Source organism: Schistocerca serialis, chromosome 3 (assembly GCF_023864345.2).
Source record: "Schistocerca serialis cubense isolate TAMUIC-IGC-003099 chromosome 3, iqSchSeri2.2, whole genome shotgun sequence".
In the NCBI taxonomy this organism is placed as follows: domain Eukaryota; kingdom Metazoa; phylum Arthropoda; class Insecta; order Orthoptera; family Acrididae; genus Schistocerca; species Schistocerca serialis.
Window position 1 is genome coordinate 915,595,741 of NC_064640.1, and position 25,066 is coordinate 915,620,806.

A 25,066-nucleotide genomic window follows, 5' to 3' on the forward strand; every position below is an offset into this window, starting at 1 on the left:
TTTCCCAATACTTCTCAAACTGAAATTACATCTGTTAGATAATTGCTGCTTCTATCCCACATTCCGGTAGTAATTTCTGAATTTTTAATAGTATGACTGTGTGTGTATCTATGTTTAAGATAAGGAAGAGAGACAGTGAACATAGTTATGTGTAAATTGCTGAATGCATGTAACATATCATGTAAATTGTCAGCATGTTGCCAAATTTTCCATTGAGAACCTGTACTGTAATTGTAAAACTGATTTCATATCGTAGTGAGTGGTCTGATCTACAGAACATGCAACTAACTCACTAACATCCACAACTTGTACTTTTTCTTCCTTGATGACCTTATTACTTAGATTTTATCCCTGCCTTGTTTTTCATATGGTCATTCTTCCTTGTAATATACATACATACAACTTTCATACCTTTTCTCATTCTCTTTCCTTCTCTCAATTTTTCTCATTTTCGTACTCTCCTATTTCTTCCATATTTTGTTATTTAAGCATATGTGATATCATATTTGGTATTTTAATTGACATTTGTATGTTTATTTGAATAATTTCTTTTAGTGTTCATGTCATTATTTAAAATTAAAATAGTGTTGTGTTAGTTTAGTTTTCCTGGAAGGAAGCGGGGAAAAATCACGGCAATATTATGAAATTACAAATTTATTTCTGTCACTCTTCATTCACAGGACACACTACATAATTTACAAACTCAGTGAATGGAAATCATTAATTAAATGGAATACAGAAGAGAAAGACTAATTTTATTCTGCAAATACTTTACAAAAAAAATGCTTTATGCAACTGCTTACACACTGTGAGGAACTATGAGCACAACTTCAAATTAAATAAATACAGGACATAGACAGCAAACTGTTTAAATAATCAAACACATGCAAATTATGTCAGAATTCTAACACACAATGCTACCATGACAGAAAGTGTAGTGACTTACTATTTAGTACAAATCATGAGAATGTGATTTATTTAAAGGATGACAGTCATGTTGACAATAGTTAATGAAGTTTATGTAATGATATTTTTTGTGTTGCAGTCATACACTTTTTCTTATGAAAACACATTTCTGCTTATGATACTAGTTGTGTAATATACTACTGTGACTCAGTAGAGTAGCAGTTTCAGAACCTGGGAGTATCCTGTCAACTAATGTGTGGTTGTCCATTTCAACGTGTCCATGAAATTGTGAACAAAAACTCTAGAGTCCTTTGCCTCATGCATGAGGCTTAGAATTGCGTTTTTCACTTTCATTCCATATTAAGAATTTTTTACGAACATTCAGTTCTCATACAACGCAATACTCAAGTCACACAAGTCATCCTTTAACACCCTTAGTTCCTTTGACTCCTTTAACCTGTTGAAAGAGACGTAGTCTTTACTGAGGTAAGAAATACTTTTAGTAATACCAAAGCAACTGCAAAGCACAGCTAAAATAGTCTTTACAAAAAGTTAAAGAAAAAAAAGTGTGCATCATCAGAACAAATTTATACTTACACTTAAGTGTTCTTTTTCTCTTGCACCTGTCACCGCACATACAGCTCTTGTATGAATACCTTCAACTGGTAGACACTTACAGTCCTGAGTGAGTTCAACATTAGTAAGTGAATCAGCAATGTGCTGAGCAACAAACTTCTTAGCCTGTTTCAGGTTATTCTTGTTGAAAACAGTGCCGCTTGTCTGAAATAAAAGTTTATTTATTATCAATTTTTCTCTATATTTAAATAATCCTTGTTATAACACATTGCATGAACATTACATCCTATAATGTTGATGTTTATTCAAAGCATAGTGGGAGTAAGAAAATACAAACAAAAAGATAACTAAATATAACTTCTTTAAAAGTTACAATTTTTTATTAAATATGTGAATTGGATAAAAAATCAATTACCGCTAATGCAATTTGGCTGCATGCTGTTTCTGGGATTTTCAATGCTGCCTTTGCACTGCCACTGACTTCTGTTACCTGTCGTTTCTTTCCTTCCTGATTATAGTATGCATGATCGGCATCAAAGCCTGAAAGAGTGAAACAGAAGCGTGTACAAATTTATGCAAATGTTATTATTAAAAGAAAATAATAATAATAATAATAATAAATCTCAAAAATTTAAATCAATTATTCAGTTAATCCATAATAGAGTTACTAACCCACAATGTGTTTATTTTGAACGTTATCAACATTTGTGACTAGATGGAGGACAATTCCAGGACTACCAATTGAATCCTTCAGTTTCAGTGCTTTCACTGGCAGCTGTAACTTTGAAATATAAGATGAGTATACTTAATTTTTTAACTAAAAGCAATAGGTCATGCAATTAATTAGAAATTACTTACATGTTTCAAAAGTGTTGTAGTTTCGCAGGATGTGTCCAGAACATAGATAATTGATTTTGCAGCACCTGGCCTAAATGGGTAGTCCAAAATGGTCTCTGCAGTTGTGATGAAATGGAATGCTTGATCTGTAAATTCATCCAGCCAGTCTAAAGTATCAATGAAGCTTTCTAATGGAATTGGTCCAAGAACTTTCCGTTCACCAAACTCAATGTTCTTTTGTTTCCCATCATAACTAAATTTGCCACCAGCACTTGTGTAGAGGTGTGGATATTCTTGACCTGGTGCTCCATACCCAATTAATGAAATCCAGACATCGCTAAAACACAAATCATTGTGTTGTTAATTCACTCTAACGGTTGTAACTTAATTCAGAAAAAATATTAAAATCCAATTCAGAAAAATTATTAATATCTCTAACCTGATTCCTCTGCTGCCCAATTCCTGTGTGAGTTGAGAGACTATGGGGCTCACAAAATCTTTCACAGTTTCAGCATTTCCAGTCACTTGTTCCAGTACAATAAGTATATCTGCCGACTTCTGAGGAACTTTGACAGAGAATGACTGCCCAATATCAATAGCCGCATCTCCATTTACAGAACAGTGAACTGAATAACAAAATGAAAATTGATTATGCAAATATATTTGTAATACAACAGAATTTGAACATACCCCTCCCCTTCACACACACACACACACACACACACACACACACACACACACACACACACACACACACAACCCATTAAGTAAAAGTATTCTCAAAAGTTGGAATTAATTGAAAATTCAATTAAATAATGCCTGTTTTGGTATACAAATGGAAAAGTACAGGGTATATGTAGAGTATTTTGCAGAATGCGTTAACAGTGATGACCCAACAATCCTGCAAGCACTGTTTCCTATGGAAAACATCTCTCTTATTCCAGATGCAAATCAGAGTGCAGGGATCACATCCCATTCAGAATTCTCCCAGGATTGCAGTCACACATCACATATACAAAGGTATAAATTCTCATTCTAATTTAAGCATATGGAACTGATGACTAGTTCCAGCTATAATCAAGCTATGAGCTATTCCAAATAAAGGTTCTTACTTCACAGAAAAATACACACCAATAATATTTAATGAAAATTAAAACTGCTTATTACTCTGAGATTGAAATCCATATCTCTGAGTTTTACCCAGCCAATGACATGTCCATATGAATTTTATGGCCTAATTCAACATCTTAATTTCTCACATTCAATTTCTCTTATTACTCCAAATTTGATTGGTATCTCACATAACACATACTGATTGTCATACCAGGTACCATCTAGTTTCAATTTTCCACTATTGAGGGAAACTGGAAAATTTTATAGGAGACATATGTTGTACTCACATAAATACCATAATTTTCACATAAGTTGCAGAGCATTGATTTTATAACTAGAAAAAGAATTCGGCACTAGAGTAGGTCACTTATCTGACACTTCAAATTGTGTCCACTGTGCATTCTTTCCCTCCATTCTGCCTCACATTTCTGATCACATAGTTGCTTCATTTGTTTGTATTCACACTGCTCCCTGCATTTCACATATTTTTAGTTTTTGTTCCGTTTTTTGCACTCACTCACAAGGCAGTCTCTTCTGTTCCAGACTCTGACACTCTCTCAGTATTGGGAACACAACCCATGAGTAAATGAAGTTAGATAAATGTATGACTTTTACTGTCTTCTGAGCCCATGACTTCATTTATGCTTGTTGAGTATGCTACACAACAAATCTTCACGTATAACAAAACCCCTGAAGCCAGTTTATGAAAAAAATGGTTTATTCATAACTATTTTTTTCCCCACAACATCAAATATTTATCTGGTGCCATTTTCCTGATGCTTGTATTGACATTACAGAAAAATTAACTACATCCATTGTATTTCAACAATAGTAATTGGAACAGTAGAGTGCAATCTGTCTTCCTTAGCCGCACTGGCAAAAAACTGTTCTATGCCTTTTGCAACTGCTTTTGTGCCGTTCCACCTTCTAGTAAACCTGAACATGAGATAGCATGAGAATTAATGGAATGACATTAACTTAAGTAACTTGATTCCATTAGTTTTGGCTGTATCTCTAAACTCCTACCACTTTAGCTAAGATGTGGAGCAATTCATGTAGCAGTCTTTTACTGCAGAGATTCTTTATTATGAATGCTTCACCTGAAGTAGTCATCATACTCCCCACACAGCCAGTAATATTACAGATATACACCGATGAGCCAAAACATTATGGCCACTGCCCACAATGAGGTTGTATGCTGCCTGTTGGTGCTGAGGGCACCTGACATGGTAAGAGAAGTACCGGGTGATCAAAAAGTCAGTATAAATTTGAAAACAGAATAAATCATGGAATAATGTAGATAGAGAGGTACAAATTGACACACATGCTTGGAATGACATGGGGTTTTATTAGAACCAAAAAAACACAAAAGTTCAAAAAATGTCCAACAGATGGTGCTTCATCTGATCAGAATAGCAATAATTAGCATAACAAAGTAAGACAAAGCAAAGATGATGTTCTTTACAGGAAATCCTCAATATGTCCACCATCATTCCTCAACAATAGCTGTAGTCGAGGAATAATGTTGTGAACAGCACTGTAAAGCATGTCCAGAGTTATGGTGAGGCGTTGGCGTCGGATGTTGTCTTTCAGCATCCCTAGAAATGTCGGTCGATCTCGATACACTTGCGACTTCAGGTAACCCCAAAGCCAATAATCCCACCGACTGAGGTCTGTGGACCTGGGAGGCCAAGCATGACGAAAGTGGCGGCTGAGCACACGATCATCACCAAACGACGTGCGCAAGAGATCTTTCATGTGTCTAGCAACATGGGGTGGAGTGCCATCCTGCATAAACATCATATGTTCCAGCAGGTGTTTATCAGCTAGGCTGGGGATGATGCGATTCTGTAACATATCGGCGTACCTCTCACCCGTCACGGTAGCAGTTACAAAACCAGAATTACACATTTCCTCGAAGAAAAAAGGCTCGATAACGGTAGATGTGGCAAATACAACCCATACCATGACTTTCTCGTCGTGCAATGGAGTTTCCACGACAGTTCTAGGATTTTCGGTAGCCCAAATTCCGCAGTTGTGGGCGTTGACAGACCCTCGGAGTGTGAAATGAGCTTTGTTGGTCCACAACACGTTACTCAACCAATCGTCATCTTCTGCCATCTTTTGAAATGCCCAACCGTAAATGCCCTTCGCTTCACTAAATCGCCAGGTAACAGTTCATGATGCCGATGGATTTTGTACAGATAGCATCGGAGGGTATTCCTCAGTGCCAACCAAACAGTAGTGTATGGAATGCCGGTGCGATGTGTGACTGCACAGTCTCCATTTCTTCCTGAACTGTCTCAGCAGCACTACGCCTTGTGCTCGGTCGGCCACTACGGTGTCTATTGTCTAAACAACCCGTGGCTTCGAACTTCGAAATCATTCTCGCCACAGCTGCATTTGTCAATTGACCTTTACCCGTTCGAATCCCCTTCCTATGTTGATAGGATCATAACGCTGAACTAGCACATTCCCCATTCTGATAATACAGCTTCACTGAAAGCGCCTTTTCAGGTAACGTCAACATGCTAGCGCATCTGATTCTCTCTCTCATTACAGCTCATTTTATACACGATTGTCATGCGCAGTCACTGACGTTTTGCTGTCCAGCACCATCTGTTGGGCATTTTGTGAACTTTTTTTTCGTTCTAATAAAACCCCATGTATTCCAAGCATGTGTGTCAGTTTTTACCTTTCTATCTACATTATTCTGTGGTTTATTAAGTTTTCAAATTTATACTGACTTTTTGATCACCTGGTATATTATCAGAGCAAAGATGAATGGGGAATCATTCTAGTGATAATAAGGGGCGCAAAACTGGATATCCGCCAACTTAGTGACTTTGACATAAACCAGATTGTTGTGGCCAGTATATGGAGCGATCATCTCAGAAATGGCAAAGCAGGTTGCCTGTTCAAGTGCTACTGTCATGAGCATCTATAGAAAGTGGTTGAAGAATGCTGAAATCATGAGCAGGTGACAGGAATTTGGACATCCATACCTCATCAGAGAACATAGGGATCGGAGGGTTACCTGCTCTCTAAAACAGGATAGGCAGTGATCTGTCATAGATATGATGGCAGAGTACAATGCTGGCACAGGCACAAGGGTTCTGGAGCACACTGTTCAGTTCACAGTGTTGAATGTTGTCTTCTGCAGCAGAGCACACTTATATGTTCCCATGCTGACCCAAAAACATTGGAAATTATGATTACAGAGGGCGCAGTCTCATTGAGATTGGTCCACAGATCATTGGAATCATGTCACCTGGTCGGATGAATCCCACTTATGGTTAAACAAGGTTGATGACGATCCAGGCGAACGGTTGCTCAGAACATGCAGTATGCCATGCACGAAAGCATGTGGGGGTGGTATTATGTTGTTGGCAGATATTCACCTGGGCTTCCATGGGACCTGTGGTAGTATTTGAAGGCACCATGACATCTGTGGACTACATGAACATTATTAGGGTCCACCTGCATCCCATTATCCTTTAGGTCTTTCGCACCAGCAATGGCATCTTCCAGTAGGAGAATTGTCCGTGTTACAAAACCAGAGTCATACTGCAATGGATTGATGAGCATGATAGTGATATCTCACTCATGTCTTGGCCATCAAATTTGGCTTATCTGAATCCAATGAAACCCAACTGGGACACTATCGAGTGCCAGCTCCCCACCCACAAACCAGCCACTTGTAAATTACATGACGTGTGTGACCTGTGCATAGGCATCTCATGCCAAAAACCTCTGGAAACCAATTGAGTACTTGCATATCCATGGCATGCAGAATCTCTGCTGAATTGCGTTCCACAGGTTGACCAACATGCTCTTAAGTAAGTTGTCATGATGTTTTGGCTCATCAGTGTATTACCATTGATGTCACTTGTTAATTCTGTCATGGTATTGATGCAAACCTAACTATCACTGCAAATTACTAACTACAACTAATCACAGTAGGAGGTAAGTAAAGGGAAGCTTGGCAGGGTGCACTCATCCAGTCATAAATATTAACAACAGAGTGCCTTAGAAACAAATTAAATTAGTGTTATGCTATTATATTTAAAACTTACCACAGTGTGTTGGCACTGATACAAACACATTTTCAACACTGCAAGCTGTTACATATGCAGCTGCCGTCCTACAAGCAGCTAATTCCTTTTCTTCTTTTGTAGTTGCCTCATGTGCAATGTGATTGCAAGCTTCCAGATAAGGAGCTGGATCCACGAAGAGAGAGCATGGGCTGTAATAAATCAAAAAGATAGTGTACATGTAATGCAATACTCAGAAATTTGAGATGGAATTACAACGCTGGAATAAGTAGAAGAAAAACATAAGTTTTAAAGCTAAACTAAAATTTTCAGCTTCTTGTTTATGTGGCTATTGACTGCTCAACTTCTCCTTTCTGTGTTAGGCAGTTCTCACTTCATTTGGTGAATGACTGAATCAGAAAGATACTGTTAATCTAGGGCCCAGTACAACAATGGAAAATCCCTGTTGGAAAAAACAGTACAATAATAGAAAATCCTAGTTGGAAAAAACAATGGAGTGCATAAAAGAAGGTGGATATTGAAATATGAAGAATGGCAGCATTAATGGCACATGTTTGTTTAATCCACAGGAGGGCATCACAGATATAATAAAAAACTTGAATTAGCCAATGCAGAAAATTACGGCACAGTGCTAACTATCCCATGAAGCCCTACTTACAAAGTTTCAAGACCCAGCATTTCATGAGGGTTCTAGGAATATACCATATCTCCAACATATCACTCACATAGGGGTCACAATGACAAAGTTAGCCTAATCTCAGTGCTCACGGAGGCATTTAGGCAATTCCTTCTCATTCTCCATTTTGTAACAGAACAAGATAAAGCCTTAATAAGTGGCACAGTAGGAATTACTCTTTGCTATGAAGTTTACAGTGGTTTGCAAAGTACAGATGCAGATGAAGAAACATTGTTGATGTACCAGTAACATGCATTTACTCCATACGTAAGTTAATGAGCATAAAACATATGCAAAGAGCTAAAAATATGTAAGATAAATTATCTAATGTCATGTAAAATAACAACACACAAAGAAATTCCAGGAGCATCATCATCATAACAATAATCAGTGCTGTCAGATAACAGCCTTCTATAGAATTTTCGACATATTACTGTCAACTATGTTGCTCCTCTATGTTTCCTAACGTCATCTACCCATTTTCCATTACATCATTGTCTCATTCCTTTCTCTATTTCATGGAATCCCACAAAGAACATCCTTGGTCCGCCTATCACCTATTTGCCTAGCTATGTCCAACCCATTTCCATTCTGTTTTCATTAGAGTCATAATTATGTCTTCTGCTCTTTTCCTGACCAATTTGTTTGTTTTCTTGTGCCTCCTAGTAATTCCCAATATTAATCTCTTGACTGATTTTTTAGCAGTTATCAGATTTTGAATGATTTTTTGATCAAAAATCCACGTCTCACTTGTATCAGCCGAAACTGGTAGCATAAACCAATTGCGAGCTTACCTTTCCAGACACATCAGCTTTTTTTAATCTCATTCAAACTGTCAAAAGCACTACAGTCCATATTTAATCTTCTGTTTATTTATTTTGCTGTTCATCCAGTCACTGTCTTCAATTGCCCTAAATCTATTAGTCTCGTCCCTCCTTCACATTAAAATCTCCTATTATCATCTTGTAGTGGGTTTTGCTTTCACTTATTAGCTTTCAAAGTTTTTATAGACGTCATCTACTTTGCCAGCTGAATATGAGCATTGTGGTACATAAACGTGAATGATATCAGTGGAATATCTTTTCTGTCTTTAAAACCAGTTTTGCTATAATTTCTCACATTTTTCAATATCTGTAATATTATTTTTATTTTCTGTTTTAAATAAAGTACACCTATGCTCTGTTTCTCTGAAGCAAAGCACATGATTTGATTTCATTCTATTCATTCTCTGTTTTATTACTGCACTTCCAATAATCCCACTACATCTCATTTCATCTTAGCTCCCCTTCTAATTCTACCAATCTCTATTCTTGTTACAAGGTTATGCAATACACTGCCCCTAAATAAAAATGGTATAATCAGTTTGTTTTTTGACTGACTGATTTTTTTATTCATGCTGTTTTATCATACAGCACACATTGTACAACTGATACTGGACAGGGCAAAATGATGATACAGTTATATTTAGTATCAGAAAAAAAGAAGTGAGAGTAAGTAGGTAGATATTCTCACAATCTAAGTTTATCAGTTACTGTTTAAAGACAAATCACAATAAGGCTACAGTAATACAAAGTTTCGCCAAAATAAGAAGGTAAATTAAAATTACACACATATTCTTACTATATAATTGTTTAAGTAACATTTATTTTTACACATTTATAAATTTTTTCATATATCCAAGATTTGTATAGCAGGGCACTGGTGCCAAAGTAGTTAGACATGGCCCATGGTGTCACAGCAAATTGCAAGTGACTGCAGGGCCTTTGACAACCCTCCCCATTGTACACTAACCTGCCAGGGTCTGCAGAGTTTTGCAAGACCTATGTAGACTGCTAAACAACAGCAGAGCTGTGCTCACAGCACTCTCAGCCCAGATCTGACTGGTGCTAAATATCTGAGATTCGAATGAACAAAACCAGTACTGACCACATGCTAGCAAATTCCTATAGACCACAGTCAACATTTTCCTTTGGCAGTCAGTCATTGTGTCACCCGTAATAAATTTGGTCAGGAAGACTGCAGACTTGGCTCACCATAAGTGGGGCAGTGCCCATTTGTGAGAAGCCATTCATATTTGTTCTTAAAGGAAGTCATCAAGATTGTTACTTTGTGAGCATTTGGATTGGTCTTTAGGAGCTACCCTGATTAGTTCCCTACACAGTTACGTACCCATTATTCATAGTTACTGAAAAAGTTATATTAAGGATAAGTGAAAACAGATATAAAACTGTTCACAGGCAACATTTATCTGCTGAATGATGTTGACATACAACTGAAAGATATGGTAGCCTGTAAGATATTCTCAATATTCATACTCTGGTGGGCTATGGAAGTAGTTCAAATTAATGGAAAATACCTAGTATAGTTAAGACAGGGGCCAAAAACAAGTGACATCAATCAGTGACAACTGATACAGTTTTGTGAGTATTGACAGAAATGAGTTCAGCATTGATTGTATATAGATGTATCAGTTACTTGGCATTACTACATTTACAATTAAAAGTGATAGGCAATTTTATGACTGCAGCTTGTGTATGTCAAGATCTATGGAACTTATGCCATTTATTTGTCATCATAGAAGAAAGCGCTCACACTTAACTAGATCACGTGTAAACTGACATTCAATCACTGATAGTTATTTCTGTTCACATATGAGACAGTGATTCTCATTATGCTTTAGCTAGGGGAGGAATGGAGTATACTACATTCATCTAGTTTCAGCAAAATGAATTGAAATAGACATTTAGTTATGCCTGTTTCATATGATCTCCTGTTTGGAGTATTTTTGATTGATACCATGACAAACACATAACCGAGTTCATGAATTGTTGTATTAATGGCTTTCATAAGAAAGCTGCTACATCACTGATGGTTTTTATCAGAAGACACTTAGGAATATCTGTCTCTTTCCACTGCAATTATAGAGAAAAAATTTCTTTTTGACAGAGTCCCATCATTGAACTTGTCAACTTGCGCATGTCATGAGTAGATGTGTCCATCTGTTGCTTTATTCTAACATTTGTGCAATAAGTCAAATACAAATTGTATAGATGACTCTAAAGAGTTGATGTTGTTCCTGTCACAAATGATGGTGCAGAACATGTTCCCCATGTCTGATGGATAGCTGCCACAAATAATGGTTTGTGCTCTTGTTCCAACAGACATGCATGGGTTTCAAATTTAAGATATCTATAAATATTAATTCACATTCTCACTATCAGGAACCGTATATGCTGTTTCGTATTTTCTAATGAACCAGATACTAGTGATGAAAATCTTTTTCCTTGTATCAAAACTAAAAACAAATTTGGAGCACATATGTCACTGTACTGTTACAATTTAGAACCCTCCATAACAAAAGCATCTCAGATAAATTTTTCTGTTTAGTATCAGTGACTTTTTTTAGTCTTTTTCTGTTGAAGATAATTCAGTACCTGTAACTGAATATTTTAAAACACTTCTCTTACGTCCTGCAGTAGTTGTTACAGGAGGCCACCACTTATACATACATTAGTCAGCCCATTAAGTATTTTTTACTAAACATTGCAAGTTGTAAAAGATTTACATACCTCAAAAGACTGGCCTTTGAAAACACCTCCTCACATTCTTCAATTTTAATGTTATGTTCATGATGATCAACACCATCTACATCAGCACACTGAGTATTGACTTTCCATGCATTTCCAAATTCATTTGCTTGTTTAGCAACCTGAAAAAGGTTTTACTGAATTTAAAAGATAATATTTCAAAGTAATATTTCCAAAGCACATTTATATATATTTTTGCATCGTTACAACCAATAAGGCTAGAGCTAATTGCATAAATTTATTTTCATTTAGATTGAAATGATATATAAATTGTATAAGAAGGATAAAAAAAAAGAAATATACAAGAAATTTTAAGTGCTGTATTTTCCAAATTGCCACCTGCGAGCAGAAGGGAGATCATTTCATTTGTTCATGTATAAAATTGGTGCTTTCCTTTTAGACATCCAAAATCAGTAAATGATACAGTTTTGTTGTATCATATCTAAGACCACAAGTAAAAAATGGGACTGTCAAAATATTTTTTTTTTGGTGGAGTATGTTTCAGAGAAGATGAATTCTGATATGTTTTCTTATAATTTTTTTTACAATTTCTTATAAAGTGACTACAAATCATATCTTCAGTTTTTTTTTCAAGATTTTTGAGAGCACAGTGAACTAAGACAGGTCAGTTATTTGTTGATTACTATTTTTGTAGACTTTGTGTCAATATGAAATATTTGAAATCATCAAGAATAAACCAGAGGCATTGATTAAACTGAAAGACAGTCAAAAACAACAGGAGATCCATTATTCGCAAATCATCTTAGATCTTTAGACAATATATTGATATTAATTTATTTTCTCCTTCAGAGAATCAGATCCAAATTTTCTGGTGAATGTCAGCATATGTAGTTGCAATTGTCAAAGCTTGTTTAGAAGATACTGAAATATGTATGTACACACACACTGAGTCATCATCAAGTTTTGCATGCAGCAGTGGAGAAGCAAACAGCATTTTTTGACAAATGATAGATAGCAGGTGCCAAGAGGGCTGCACATTTGGCATTGACTGCATGATGTTGCAAAGGTGCCGCAGTGAGACAATGTCAATATTTATAGAAGCATGGGGAATCAATGAACTGTTTCCATAACTGTAGAATGCAGGAAGGACTAATAGTTGATGTGACAACTGAGTTTGATAATTTGTTCGCACCAACAGATGCAGCACTGGAGAACTGCTGTCTACCCAACACAACAATGGTCACTCTGACACGAGCTCTAGCATAACAATGTACCACAAATGCATGACAGCTATTTCCACAGATGGTTGTATCACCTAAAACTAATGGAAGTTCAGTAGTAAAACAGTTTGTCCAGTTGCAATGACTACATAAATTGGATAGTTCATAACTGGAAAAAATCTGTTGCATAATAGTTACAATCCACTCCACTCTGCTGTGTCTTTAGCAACACTACAAATTTATTGTATTGTTGCCCTTGCATACAACTGATAATGTTACTATTTTTTTAATAGGACTATCACCTTATAAGATGAGAAATCACCTAGGCATCATCATACTCATTGTGTAGGGTAGTCCGATCAATTTGGCATAGATTTTTGTAATCCTGGGTGTCTGCTACATTCATCATATCTGAGTCTTATTGAGTAACTGTGATTGCCTGGAATAACAACTTGAATCAGTTAATACTGCTATCACTTTGATATTCAACAGGAAACTGTGCCATCTCCATGGTCTTGTTATCCCAGGTCTGAACCTGGTAATCACCTCATATTTTTCTGGGGTGTAAAAGTCTGGAATGGCTGCACTCAGTCTTGAGACATGAGAAACTGTGCAATAAAATATGTAGCAAAATTTATGTGCCAGCCCCTGAAGAGGTATCAAATAATAAGGTTTGCAATTGCTGGAAGACACATGACATTTTTATTTTGACCAAGAATGCTGTATTGCATGCAACACGGTTGGCAACAGCATACCACTGATACTGACATATGATTATAACAGTGGCATGTCACATTCAAATATGTAGGTGATCACAAAACAATGATCATATGGGCTATTTACTCTCAAATATCCTACTCTCAAATACTGAAACAATAAGGTGAAAAGATATTTCATATTCAATTAAAAATTCAGCATTTTGTAAAATGGACAGAAAATCTCCCCAGCAGGTTGAAATATATGAGAGATAATCCTGAAAGTAATTTGTCTTGATGAATCCTGGCAACAATGCAATTTGACTGACATTTTGTATATACATCAGAAAAAGGTATTTTTTTGGCTAAGAATATAAATCATTTCACTTTCTTGTAAGTTGTTTATTAGTAGTGACAGATGCTGAAGATTTACAGAACTAAAATTGCAAACATTTGGTAAATCATGATTACCAAATCTGTAAAGAGTATGTGTAAGAGGCAATGAGTGAGGCAATGCTTCATAAATAGGTGTGAATGATAATTTCTGGGTTCGAAAATACTTATAATGAAGAACAAAATGGGTGCTAATCAGAAGTGAGTGAGGAACTGATGAAAATCGTCCTTCCATAATGGCAACAAAGTGAAAGAAACTGTCAACAGCTGGTTATCATCTCACACAGCAAATTTCCATAAGGAGCATATAAAAAAGTGGTTTTATTGTGTGCTACTATGAGTGGCTCAGAATTGGAGGCAAATGTGAAAATCATGGTAGGAGATAAGAAATATTTGGATGCGCAATAAAAAATATTCTTTTGTCTACTAAATCCTCTCCAAAGAGAAACATTTTGCTGTTCTGAAATATAAGTGCTGAATGTTTTGACAAGCTTCAAATCAGAATAAAAAATGTAGTAAACAAGTAAAAACAAAATTTGTTTATGAATCTTAATTCCACTTGACAAACGGAACTCAAAGAAATACAATATTGTTACCATTTATATTTTATCTTACTTGTCCATCTGGTTTGGTGAAGTCATCCCATGGTTCATTATTAATTGTTCCAAGTAACCCTCTTGTCTTTCCAAAATAGAATCCATTTATTTCAAATGTACAAAGTTCAATACTTGTTTCACAGGTAACTTTCACACCAGCTTTGTTTTGAATACCGACTCTGTTATATTCTCTCCAAGCATGGAAATCTCCTTCATCTGCAGGGTATTCTGTAGGTCTTCCATTAACCAATAACTGTAAAAAAAATCAACAGTAAGTGATGCTCCTGAAAGTATTTTCTATGTATTTATCAAAAAGCAACTACATTTTTACAAATACCAAGACTTAAAAAAAAAAAAATAAAATAAATAATGGTAGTGGGTTATTTATGTCCTCTGCCTGAGCACAAGTCAGATGTAACACTGTTTACACTTCTGATTAGTATATTTTATGTCTGTCTTTCTCTTTTTACCACTTTTGTAGTCAAAGGTTAGCACTGCTGCCTTTGCTGCAGAAGGACAGGGGTTAAAATCAGTACCTCCTCAGAATTTTTTCTAAGGCAGGGAGGTCTGGAATAGGGTCCACAGGGCCTCATAAGGCCAATTGAGGAGCTGCTTGCATAAAGAAACAGCAGCATCAGCACAATTCACCTGGCAATAACGACTGGAGAGATTAGCGACATGCTGATCACTTGTCCCACAATCACAGATCACCCCTCAGACTGCCTTGTAGGCAGCAGTTGGCCAGGTCTAAGACTAATCTATGAGTTGTGTTAACATTGTTTATTTTAATTTCTCCTTTTTATTTATTTTTTGTTAATAATTGATTACCATGGCATATGATTTGTCATCATGTAATGCCCAGTTTAAAAGAATTCTAATTGATAATATATAAGTTTAACCTTGATACACCATAGAGACATGAATGATTATTAATAGCAGTATAACTTAAAGTATAAAGTATGTAAAACATGTAGAATACTTGAGCAACATTATTAAATGGCTTTGCTTACCGACTTATCTGATGCCAACTCATATGTTGTTGCATGATCACTAACAATAATCGATTTGAGTGATCCACCTTCAATATTAGCAATTATCGTGAAGTTTCCATCCTGTGCATCTTGGGCCAAAATGTATGAACATATTCCTTTGAATGTTAGATGCCGACGATCAAATGTGAAGAAGTGATGCGAATTCAGTAGAATAGCTGTTGCTGCAAAATAAAATGAATAACATGAAAGTGGTTATCATCAGAATTAAAAGGTAAATTGTAAAGAAACTGACACCCCACATTAATGAATGTTATAGTTGTTGGAGGATATAAGGTACCTAAACTGGTGAACAAGATTTTTTTCTTTTCATTTTCTAATGAAAAATCTTAAAGTGCCAAATTTGTCATGTACAGACAGTCAGTATCATAACCTTGTAACTCCCTCAGATATTTCATCAAACATAACAAAATAGAAATCGTGCTACAAACAGTGTTTCTCTTACCATCATATGGTGGTATCAGTTTATCAATATCCAATGAAGGTCTGTAAGAAGCAATGAGTTCACTTAAACATGGCACTCCATTTGAAACAAGGTAGATAAATGGACTGAAACGAACTGAAAATACTCTTGGTAACTGTATGAAAGATGGCAGTGCTGCTGGAATCTGAAAGAAATAAACATACAGTTCTTAAACAGTTTCAATATTTGTTACATGTGTTATTATTTAGGTTTAATCTATCAGAAATTAAAATAAGATTTCTATTTGAGGACACAGAAAATTATCTACAAAATACTGCTTGACATTTATTTATTTATTATTGATTTATGAGGGTGGTTTGAAAAGTCCTCAGAATCACCATGAGAGATCAGTGCTAGCAACAAATTGTTCATGTGATATTCATCGGACTGTTGCCTGTGAACATGGGCCATGTCAGTGCTCTTGGAACAGAGCTGTGGCATTGATGTGGCTCCTTTGTTGTTCCCGCGTAGTGATTTGCAAAGATGGAAAAAATCGAGATTTGAGCAGTGATTAAGTACTTCACAATGAAAGGTATGAAAGCAAAGGACATTCATGCCGCTTTCCAGAATGCACTCAGGGACTCTACTCCTCTATATTCAACTGTTGCCAAGTGGACAAATGAATCTGAATTTGGTCAGGAGAGCTTACATGATGATCCGCGCAGTAATCGGCCAAGATGGGTCACTACTCCAGAAATCATTGCAAAAGCACACAAAATGGTCATGGAGGATCGCTGATTGAAAATGTGTGAAATTGCTCACGTTTGCAAGATGTCATCTGAAAGGGTATATGACATTTTAACTGAAGAATTAGAAATGAAAAAATTATCTGCAAGATGAGTGCCATGATTCATGACATGCTCCCGCACACATGCTGTCGCCATGGCGAAATTACACATCTACATTTATACTCCACAAGCTACCCAACGGTGTGTGGCGGAGGGCACTTTACGTGCCACTGTCATTACCTCCCTTTCCTGTTCCAGTCGCGTATGGTTCGTGGGAAGAACGACTGTCTGAAAGCCTCCGTGCGCGCTCTAATCTCTCTAATTTTACATTCGTGATCTCCTCGGGAGGTATAAGTAGGGGGAAGCAATTTATTCGATACCTAATCCAGAAACGTACCCTCTCGAAACCTGGCGAGCAAGCTACACCGCGATGCAGAGCGCCTCTCTTGCAGAGTCTGCCACTTGAGTTTATTAAACATCTCTGTAACGCTATCACGGTTACCAAATAACCCTGTGACGAAATGCGCCGCTCTTCTTTGGATCTTCTCTATCTCCTGCATCAAACCGATCTGGTACGGATCCCACACTGATGAGCAATACTCAAGTATAGGTTGAACGAGTGTTTTGTAAGCCACCTCCTTTGTTGATGGACTACATTTTCTAAGCACTCTCCCAATGAATCTCAACCTGGTACCCGCCTTACCAACAATTAATTTTATATGATCATCCCACTTCAAATCGTTCCGCGCGCATACTCCCAGATATTTTACAGAAGTAACTGCTACCAGTGTTTGTTTCGCTATCATATAATCATACAATAAAGGATCCTTCTTTCTATGTATTCGCAATACATTACATTTGTCTATGTTAAGGGACAGTTGCCACTCCCTGTACCAAGTGCCTATCCGCTGCAGATCTTCCTGCATTTCACTACAATTTTCTAATGCTGCAACTTCTCTGTATACTACAGCATCATCCGCGAAAAGCCGCATGGAACTTCTGACACTATCTACTAGGTCATTTATATATATTGTGAAAAGCAATGGTCCCATAACACTCCCCTGTGGCACGCCAGAGGTTACTTTAACGTCTGTAAACGTCTCTCCATTGATAACAACATGCTGTGTTCTGTTTGCTAAAAACTCTTCAATCCAGCCACACAGCTGGTCTGATATTCCGTAGGCTCTTACTTTGTTTATCAGGCGACAGTGCGGAACTGTATCGAACGCCTTCCAGAAGTCAAGAAAAATAGCATCTACCTGGGAGCCTGTATCTAATATTTTCTGGGTCTCATGAACAAATAAAGCGAGTTGGGTCTCACACGATCGCTGTTTCCGGAATCCATGTTGATTCCTACATAGTAGATTCTGGGTTTCCAAAAACGACATGATACTCGAGCAAAAAACATGTTCTAAAATTCTACAACAGATCGATGTCAGAGATATAGGTCTATAGTTTTGTGCATCTGCTCGACGACCCTTCTTGAAGACTGGGACTATCTGTGCTCTTTTCCAATCATATGGAACCCTCCGTTCCTCTAGAGACTTGCGGTACACGGCTCTTAGAAGCGGGGCAAGTTCTTTCGCGTACTCTCTGTAGAATCGGATTGGTATCTCCATCAGGTCCAGTGGACTTTCCTCTATTGAGTGATTCCAGTTGCTTTTCTATTCCTTGGACACTTATTTCGATGTCAGCCATTTTTTCGTTTGCGTGAGGATTTAGAGAAGGAACTGCAGTGCTGTCTTCCTCTGTGAAACAGCTTTGGAAAAAGGTGTTTAGTATTTCAGCTTTACCCGTGTCATCCTCTGTTTCAATGCCATCATCATCCCGTAGTGTCTGGATATGCTGTTTCGAGCCACTTACTGATTTAACGTAAGACCAGAACTTCCTAGAATTTTCTGTCAAGTCGGTACATAGAATTTTACTTTCGAATTCACTGAACGCTTCACGCACAGCCCTCCTTACGCTAACTTTGACATCGTTTAGATTCTGTTTGTCTGAGAGGTTTTGGCTGCGTTTAAACTTGGAGTGGAGCTTTCTTTGCTTTTGTAGTAGTTTCCTAACTTTGTTGTTGTACCACGGTGGGTTTTTCCCGTCCCTCACAGTTTTACTCGGCACGTACCTGTCTAAAATGCATTTTACGATTGCCTTGAACTTTTTCCATAAACACTCAACATTGTCAGTGTCGGAACAGAAATTTTCATTTTGATCTGTTAGGTAGTCTGAAATCTGCCTTCTATTACTCTTGCTAAACAGATAAACCTTCCTCCCTTTTTTATATTCCTATTAACTTCCATATTCAGGGATGCTACAACGGCCTTATGATCACTGATTCCCTGTTCTGTACATACAGAGTCGAAAAGTTCGGGTCTGTTTGTTATCAGTAGGTCCAAGATGTTATCTCCACGAGTCGGTTCTCTGTTTAATTGCTAGAGGTAATTTTCGGATAGTGCACTTAGTATAATGTCACTCGATGCTCTGTCCCTACCGCCCATCCTAAACATCTGAGTGTCCCAGTCTATATCTGGTAAATTGAAATCTCCACCTAAGACTATAACATGCTGAGAAAATTTATGTGAAATGTATTACAAATTTTCTCTCAGTTGTTCTGCCACTAATGCTGCTGAGTCGGGAGGTCGGTAAAAGGAGCCAATTATTAACCTAGTTCGGTTGTTGAGTGTAACCTCCACCCATAATAATTCACATTAACTATCCACTTCTACTTCACTACAGGATAAACTACTACTAACAGCGACAAACACTCCACCCCCGGTTGCATGCAATCTATCCTTTCTAAATACCGTCTGTACCTTTGTAAAAATTTCAGCAGAATTTATCTCTGGCTTAAGCCAGCTTTCTGTACCTATAACGATTTCAGCTTCAGTGCTTTCTATCAGGACTTGAAGTTCTGGTACTTTACCAACGCAGTTTTGACAGTTGACAATTACAATACCGATTGCTGCTTGGTCCCCGCATGTCCTGACTTTGCCCCGCACCCGTTGAGGCTGTTGCCCTTTCTGTACTTGCCCAAGGCCATCTAACCTAAAAAACCGCCCAGCCCACGCCACCCAACCCCTGCTACCCGTGTAGCCACTTGTTGCGTGTAGTGGACTCCTGACCTATCCAGCGGAACCGGAAACCCCACCACCCTATGGCGCAAGTCAAGGAATCTGCAGCCCACAAGGTCGCAGAACCGTCTCAGCCTCTGATTAAGACCCTCCACTCGGCTCTGTACCAAAGGTCCGCAGTCAGTCCTGTCGACGATGCTGCAGATGGTGAGCTCTGCTTTCATCCCGCTAGCGAGACTGGCAGTCTTCACCAAATCAGATAGCCGCTGGAAGCCAGAGAGGATTTCCTCCGATCCATAGCGACACACATCATTGGTGCCGACATGAGCGACCACCTGCAGATGGGTGCACCCTGTACCCTTCATGGCATCCGGAAGTGTTGCCACACCCGCCTTATTCACGTGATATGGGTCTGTCAGACTTCCATCTCTTCCAAAAACAGAAAATTTTTCTTGGTGGATGAAGATTCACTTCAAACGAAGAATTGATAGCTGGAGTTGACAACTATTTTGCAGGGCAGGAGGAAACTCAGTTTTGAGGTGGGATCAAGGCACTGGAACATTGTTGGACCAAGTGTATTAATCTACAAGGAGCCTACATTGAAAAATAAAAAAATTCGGTGATGTACTTTTTTTCTATTCTGTTTCGAGAACTTTTTAAACCACCCTTGTACATATTTTACCGATTCAAAATTGTTTTGAGCTCATTTTTTGTGAACCTATTGTCGGGAATGTTACAATTATGTCAGAAAAAAAGGTTTCAGTGTTCAAAAAGATTAATCCTGAAGCCATTCATAATGCAGTGGAGAGGATAGTGAAATTAGCAAAATAACAGTCACGTGAACTGATGAAGGAAAAAGAAGAGACACAGTAATGGAACAGAATTTGTGCTGAGGGAGACACAATTTTGAAGATAAAACTTATCAAGAATGATGAAATGTAATACGGGAAATGGAAAATGAGAGTTGAGAAAAAGAAGCTTCTGAAGGTGTAACAAATCAAATTAGTGGGACTATGAGGACATAAAATGAATTTAAGACGTTGCAGTGACATTTATCATAATCATAACCATCATCATCATCATCATCATCATATGGGACAAAAACTTATCACTAGGACATGATGACATCACTTATAAGTAAGTAGAGAGTAGGAAGCTTCTTACATAGATAGACTATGGAAACTACTGACTGGAAGACAGTGGCATACCCACTGTTATGCCAACGAAACAGGAATGATGATGATTTCACCAGTGCCATGTTTTAGAATCTCCATATCTTTTGCCAGCATTTGTTGCCAGTTTAGCTGGCCTCTCTGTATCCAGTGCCCAATTCCATGAAATGCCCAGTATGTAATCTTCGGTTCCTTTTAAGGTTGTTGCTTCTTTTATTGTGAAATTCCAGTAAGAAACAATCTGAGACAGAAACTGAGTTTCTTGGAACCTGATTTTGTTACAAATTTCCAAGCTGTGTTTTACATTGCAAACTTATCTAGTTCTGACTGTTCTAAGTGGCAATCAAGAAGTTTTTTGTGTGAGGTCCATCATGAAAAACTACAAAGTTGCATACTAATCTGAACTTCCAAATATTATACTAATTAGAAGTTTGAAATATTAAGATGACATATATTTCAACCATCCTTCTGGCAGTGTCTGGAAGACAGGACATGGGATGGGTTCTCTTGAAGTGATTCCAACTAAAATCATTTATAATGTTGATAATTATTTCCTGGTGGTCTTCTTAGATATTACACATAAAGGTTTTATAGAGTAGTCATAAAGGCAAACCCATAATATGGCAAAGAGTCTAATTAGATATCTTCAACTGTAGCTTCCAACTGCTTTATTCTTGAATTAAATGCTCAGAATGTGGAAAATGTATTCAAACTGCAAAAACGAGCCATCAGAATCAAAAGGGTCCACTGCATTGAGCTGTTCAAAAAATGGGGTATTCTGACATTTCCAAGTGAATATGTATTCCAAACTGGAGTTTTTATATACAAATTAAGCAATATGCACCAAACAGCTCCATACATGATCATCAAACTGGATATTAGTGATTGAGTGTACCTAGATAGAATGAATTGAGCAAAAACCCAAACCACTATTTTTTTCCAAGGGGTCAAGGTATAAAAAATGCCAAAAGAGATGAAGAACATTAAGGAACTCTTTAAATTTAAAACATATCTTAAAGAATATTTACGAAAAAATAGTTTCTACTTCATGCAACATAAAATTATTATACATAAATAAGCAGGTTGCCCAATTACAAAGTAGACAAAGAGGATGGAGTATGCTTGTAAGCAACACAATACATTGTAGTTTAATCCATGCAATACAAAACCAAGGTGTCTGATCGGAGGTGTCTTATGACTCATTTCTCTTGTTTGAAGCAGGCTCTTGTGCCTTATGTAATGCAGTGAAAAAAGGTGTATGTATATATCTGCATTATGAATTACATATACCCTGTTTTTTCAACTACGTACCTCTGTTATAAATGATATGTGTGCATCTATGCATGCGTGCGCACGTACATGGATGCTTGCATGCGTGTGTGCGTGTGTGCATGTGTGTGTGTGTGTGTGTGTGTGTGTGTGTGTGTGTGTGTGTGTGTGTGTGTGTGTGTGTGTGTGTAATGACGACAAAGCAATTTGTCTATGAATGAATGAGTAAATAAAGAGAAAAAATTAAAAAATGTTAATAGGACTTGTTTTCTTAGTTTATGTAGCAGTTGTAAATGCTCACAAGAATATACTTACATTGAAGTCATACAGATCCTTTGTATGTTCACCACCAGTAATTTCACTGACTATGAAATCAATTAGGGATTCTACTGCATCAACAGCCTTCTCAAAAATTACTTTTAGCTCCTTCTCTGTATCTGCATCTTTGTTTGTTGAAACCTGTAGATCACATTATAAATGATTACAATTAAATTAATAGGTTTCTTATTGGAATATTTTAGGTTCAAAATTAAATAAATTGCAACCAATATGTTCCTTATGTAGCTTAAGAAAGAAATGTAAAATTACCTTTTCAATATATTTTTCGATGGCTTCCAGGAGATCATGAATTTCTGGTGTTAGTGTTGATTGTTTAAGTTCACTCACAATATCTTGCACAAATACAAGTAGTTCTTGAGGTACTACTAGATTCTGAAGTTGTTCCAGTGTCTGCAAGATAGATCAAGTTTCATATTGAATTAATTTGTTACGACATTGAAGTTAAATGAGTATTCAAAATTTTTGCAGACTGCATGAAAGAGCTACATTCAATATTAAGTACTGCATGATCAACAATTAATAAAAAGAAAGAATTAGCACAAAATAACTGAATAGCACGCAGCCTTATTGTAGATCAGATTACACTATTTTATCATATTGTTCTACTTTTTGGATTGTTCTTCAAAATTTGGTACATACATCGACATACTAACAAGATTATTAAAAAAATACTGCCACACAGATTCTTTTCCATATAAACATTAATATCCTGACAACAAAGTATAAGGGTTGATAAAAGTCAATGAAGAGTCGATGATTTCTGTCAGACAAGCATTTGCAGCAGGCAGCTGCAGCCTTCCTCATGCAGCAGAACATTGTATTTTACCAAATGGGTTTCTTCAAACTGGCGCATCAGAGACATGGTTGCCTCAATGGTCACACTGATTTTTCCTGAGCAGTATACTGATTCTGGAGTGTACTGTCTTCAAACGGAAACTTTTTGATCACCCTTTATAGCTATAAAATTTATTGCACTATTGACAAAACCTTATCCCTTATGAATCAATATATCAGACTTCAATTTATGTACTTCTCTTATTATACTGAACCTTTATACCATATTTATTTTTATTTATTTATTTACACGTCTAGTTCCAGAGGACCAAATTGAGGAGCAAATCTCCAAGGTCATGGAACATGTCAGTACATGACATTACAACATAAAAGTATTAACAGATAAAATAAAATGTTTATGAACCCAAACAAGTCAAGCCAAAAGTTTAAGTCTGTTTATGACATGACTTACAATAAAAGCTCTTGTGCTTAAGATCATGCTTTTTCAATGCCATAAACACAAGTATGCCAGTTACTCAGTAGAAATTTATAGAAACTTCTTAACTCACACCTCAACAGAAGTAAATAATAAATGCAACAATGTCCAAGGTCTATGTATAAATGTAAATTGATTGACTGAATTTTTACTAAGACTGTTTATTTAAGATCCCACTAATACCACTATTTTGTGCCACATCTCTTCTTTATTTACACTGTCTATACTGCTAAGAGGACAACACATGGTTCGTACTTAGCTCAGTTAATAAAAATTATTTTTTAACTTTATCACAAAGATTTTTTTTCCTCCATGCTATTCAAATAGAAAATGCTAATACCATTTGCAAAAATAAAACAAAAAGGAAATGGCATAACTATCAATGATATCCCTAAAATACACTGAAATAAATCACAATTTTTTCAGAGATAATCCTTTACTTCCCTCTGCTATATAATGCATAAATGAAGTATAATATGATATTAGTGGTCTGTAATTTATACATCTATGATGCACGATTTGCAAGGACATTTCAGTATTAGTTATATAACTTATAAATAGGTAAAGCAACTATAAATGATGTACCAAAGCATGGTGTTTGATCAATGTAATGGTCAAAATGGTTATCCAACTATGTGACATGTACTGGTATGAAATGAGTTTGTTGGTGAATTGTAGTACAAATTGTATCAATGCAACTTGTGTATGAACAAAAGAACATTGCAAAATAGGAACTAATCAAATGAGGGTGTGTAGATATTCAGAAGTGATTTCATATTTGGGAGGATGGAGTTTTCTATGTCCAGCCATACTGCGTTAGGTTTTCCATCCGTGGTTTTCCTACATCATTTCAGGCAAAGACTGGGATTATTCCTTTAGTAAGACCATGGTCAACCACTTGTCCTAACCTCCTAAAACATCTATTCTGTGTTTATGTATATAGAGGTATTTATTTTTATTGTATTATGTTGACAAATCCTAGTTCCTTGTGAGATGATCCCTTGATGAATGAATGAATGAATGAATATATTCCTAAGGCAAATTTTGCAACTTCACAAGAAAAGTAATTTACAACTCTGAAACAACTGTTACA

General features: G+C 36.7%; 1 protein-coding gene across 2 annotated transcripts in view; it reads right to left on the reverse strand.

The window, feature by feature from the left end:
- Window positions 1-638: 638 nt before the first annotated feature.
- LOC126471173 (apolipophorins) overlaps window positions 639-25,066 on the reverse strand; it is a 124,141-nt gene continuing 99,713 nt past the window's right edge. The window contains exons 43-55 of one of the 2 annotated variants that reach the window (XM_050099277.1): window positions 22,953-23,093; window positions 22,680-22,823; window positions 16,110-16,272; window positions 15,626-15,828; window positions 14,635-14,868; window positions 11,733-11,872; window positions 7,509-7,678; window positions 2,759-2,945; window positions 2,341-2,656; window positions 2,155-2,263; window positions 1,898-2,022; window positions 1,504-1,686; window positions 639-1,363 (exon numbers count right to left, since the gene is read on the reverse strand). In XM_050099277.1, coding sequence (XP_049955234.1) covers window positions 1,325-1,363; window positions 1,504-1,686; window positions 1,898-2,022; window positions 2,155-2,263; window positions 2,341-2,656; window positions 2,759-2,945; window positions 7,509-7,678; window positions 11,733-11,872; window positions 14,635-14,868; window positions 15,626-15,828; window positions 16,110-16,272; window positions 22,680-22,823; window positions 22,953-23,093 — 2,154 coding nt within the window. In that variant the 3' untranslated portion in view covers window positions 639-1,324. The remainder of the gene's footprint in view (window positions 1,364-1,503; window positions 1,687-1,897; window positions 2,023-2,154; window positions 2,264-2,340; window positions 2,657-2,758; window positions 2,946-7,508; window positions 7,679-11,732; window positions 11,873-14,634; window positions 14,869-15,625; window positions 15,829-16,109; window positions 16,273-22,679; window positions 22,824-22,952; window positions 23,094-25,066) is intronic. The other variant, XM_050099278.1, reaches the window with a different exon arrangement.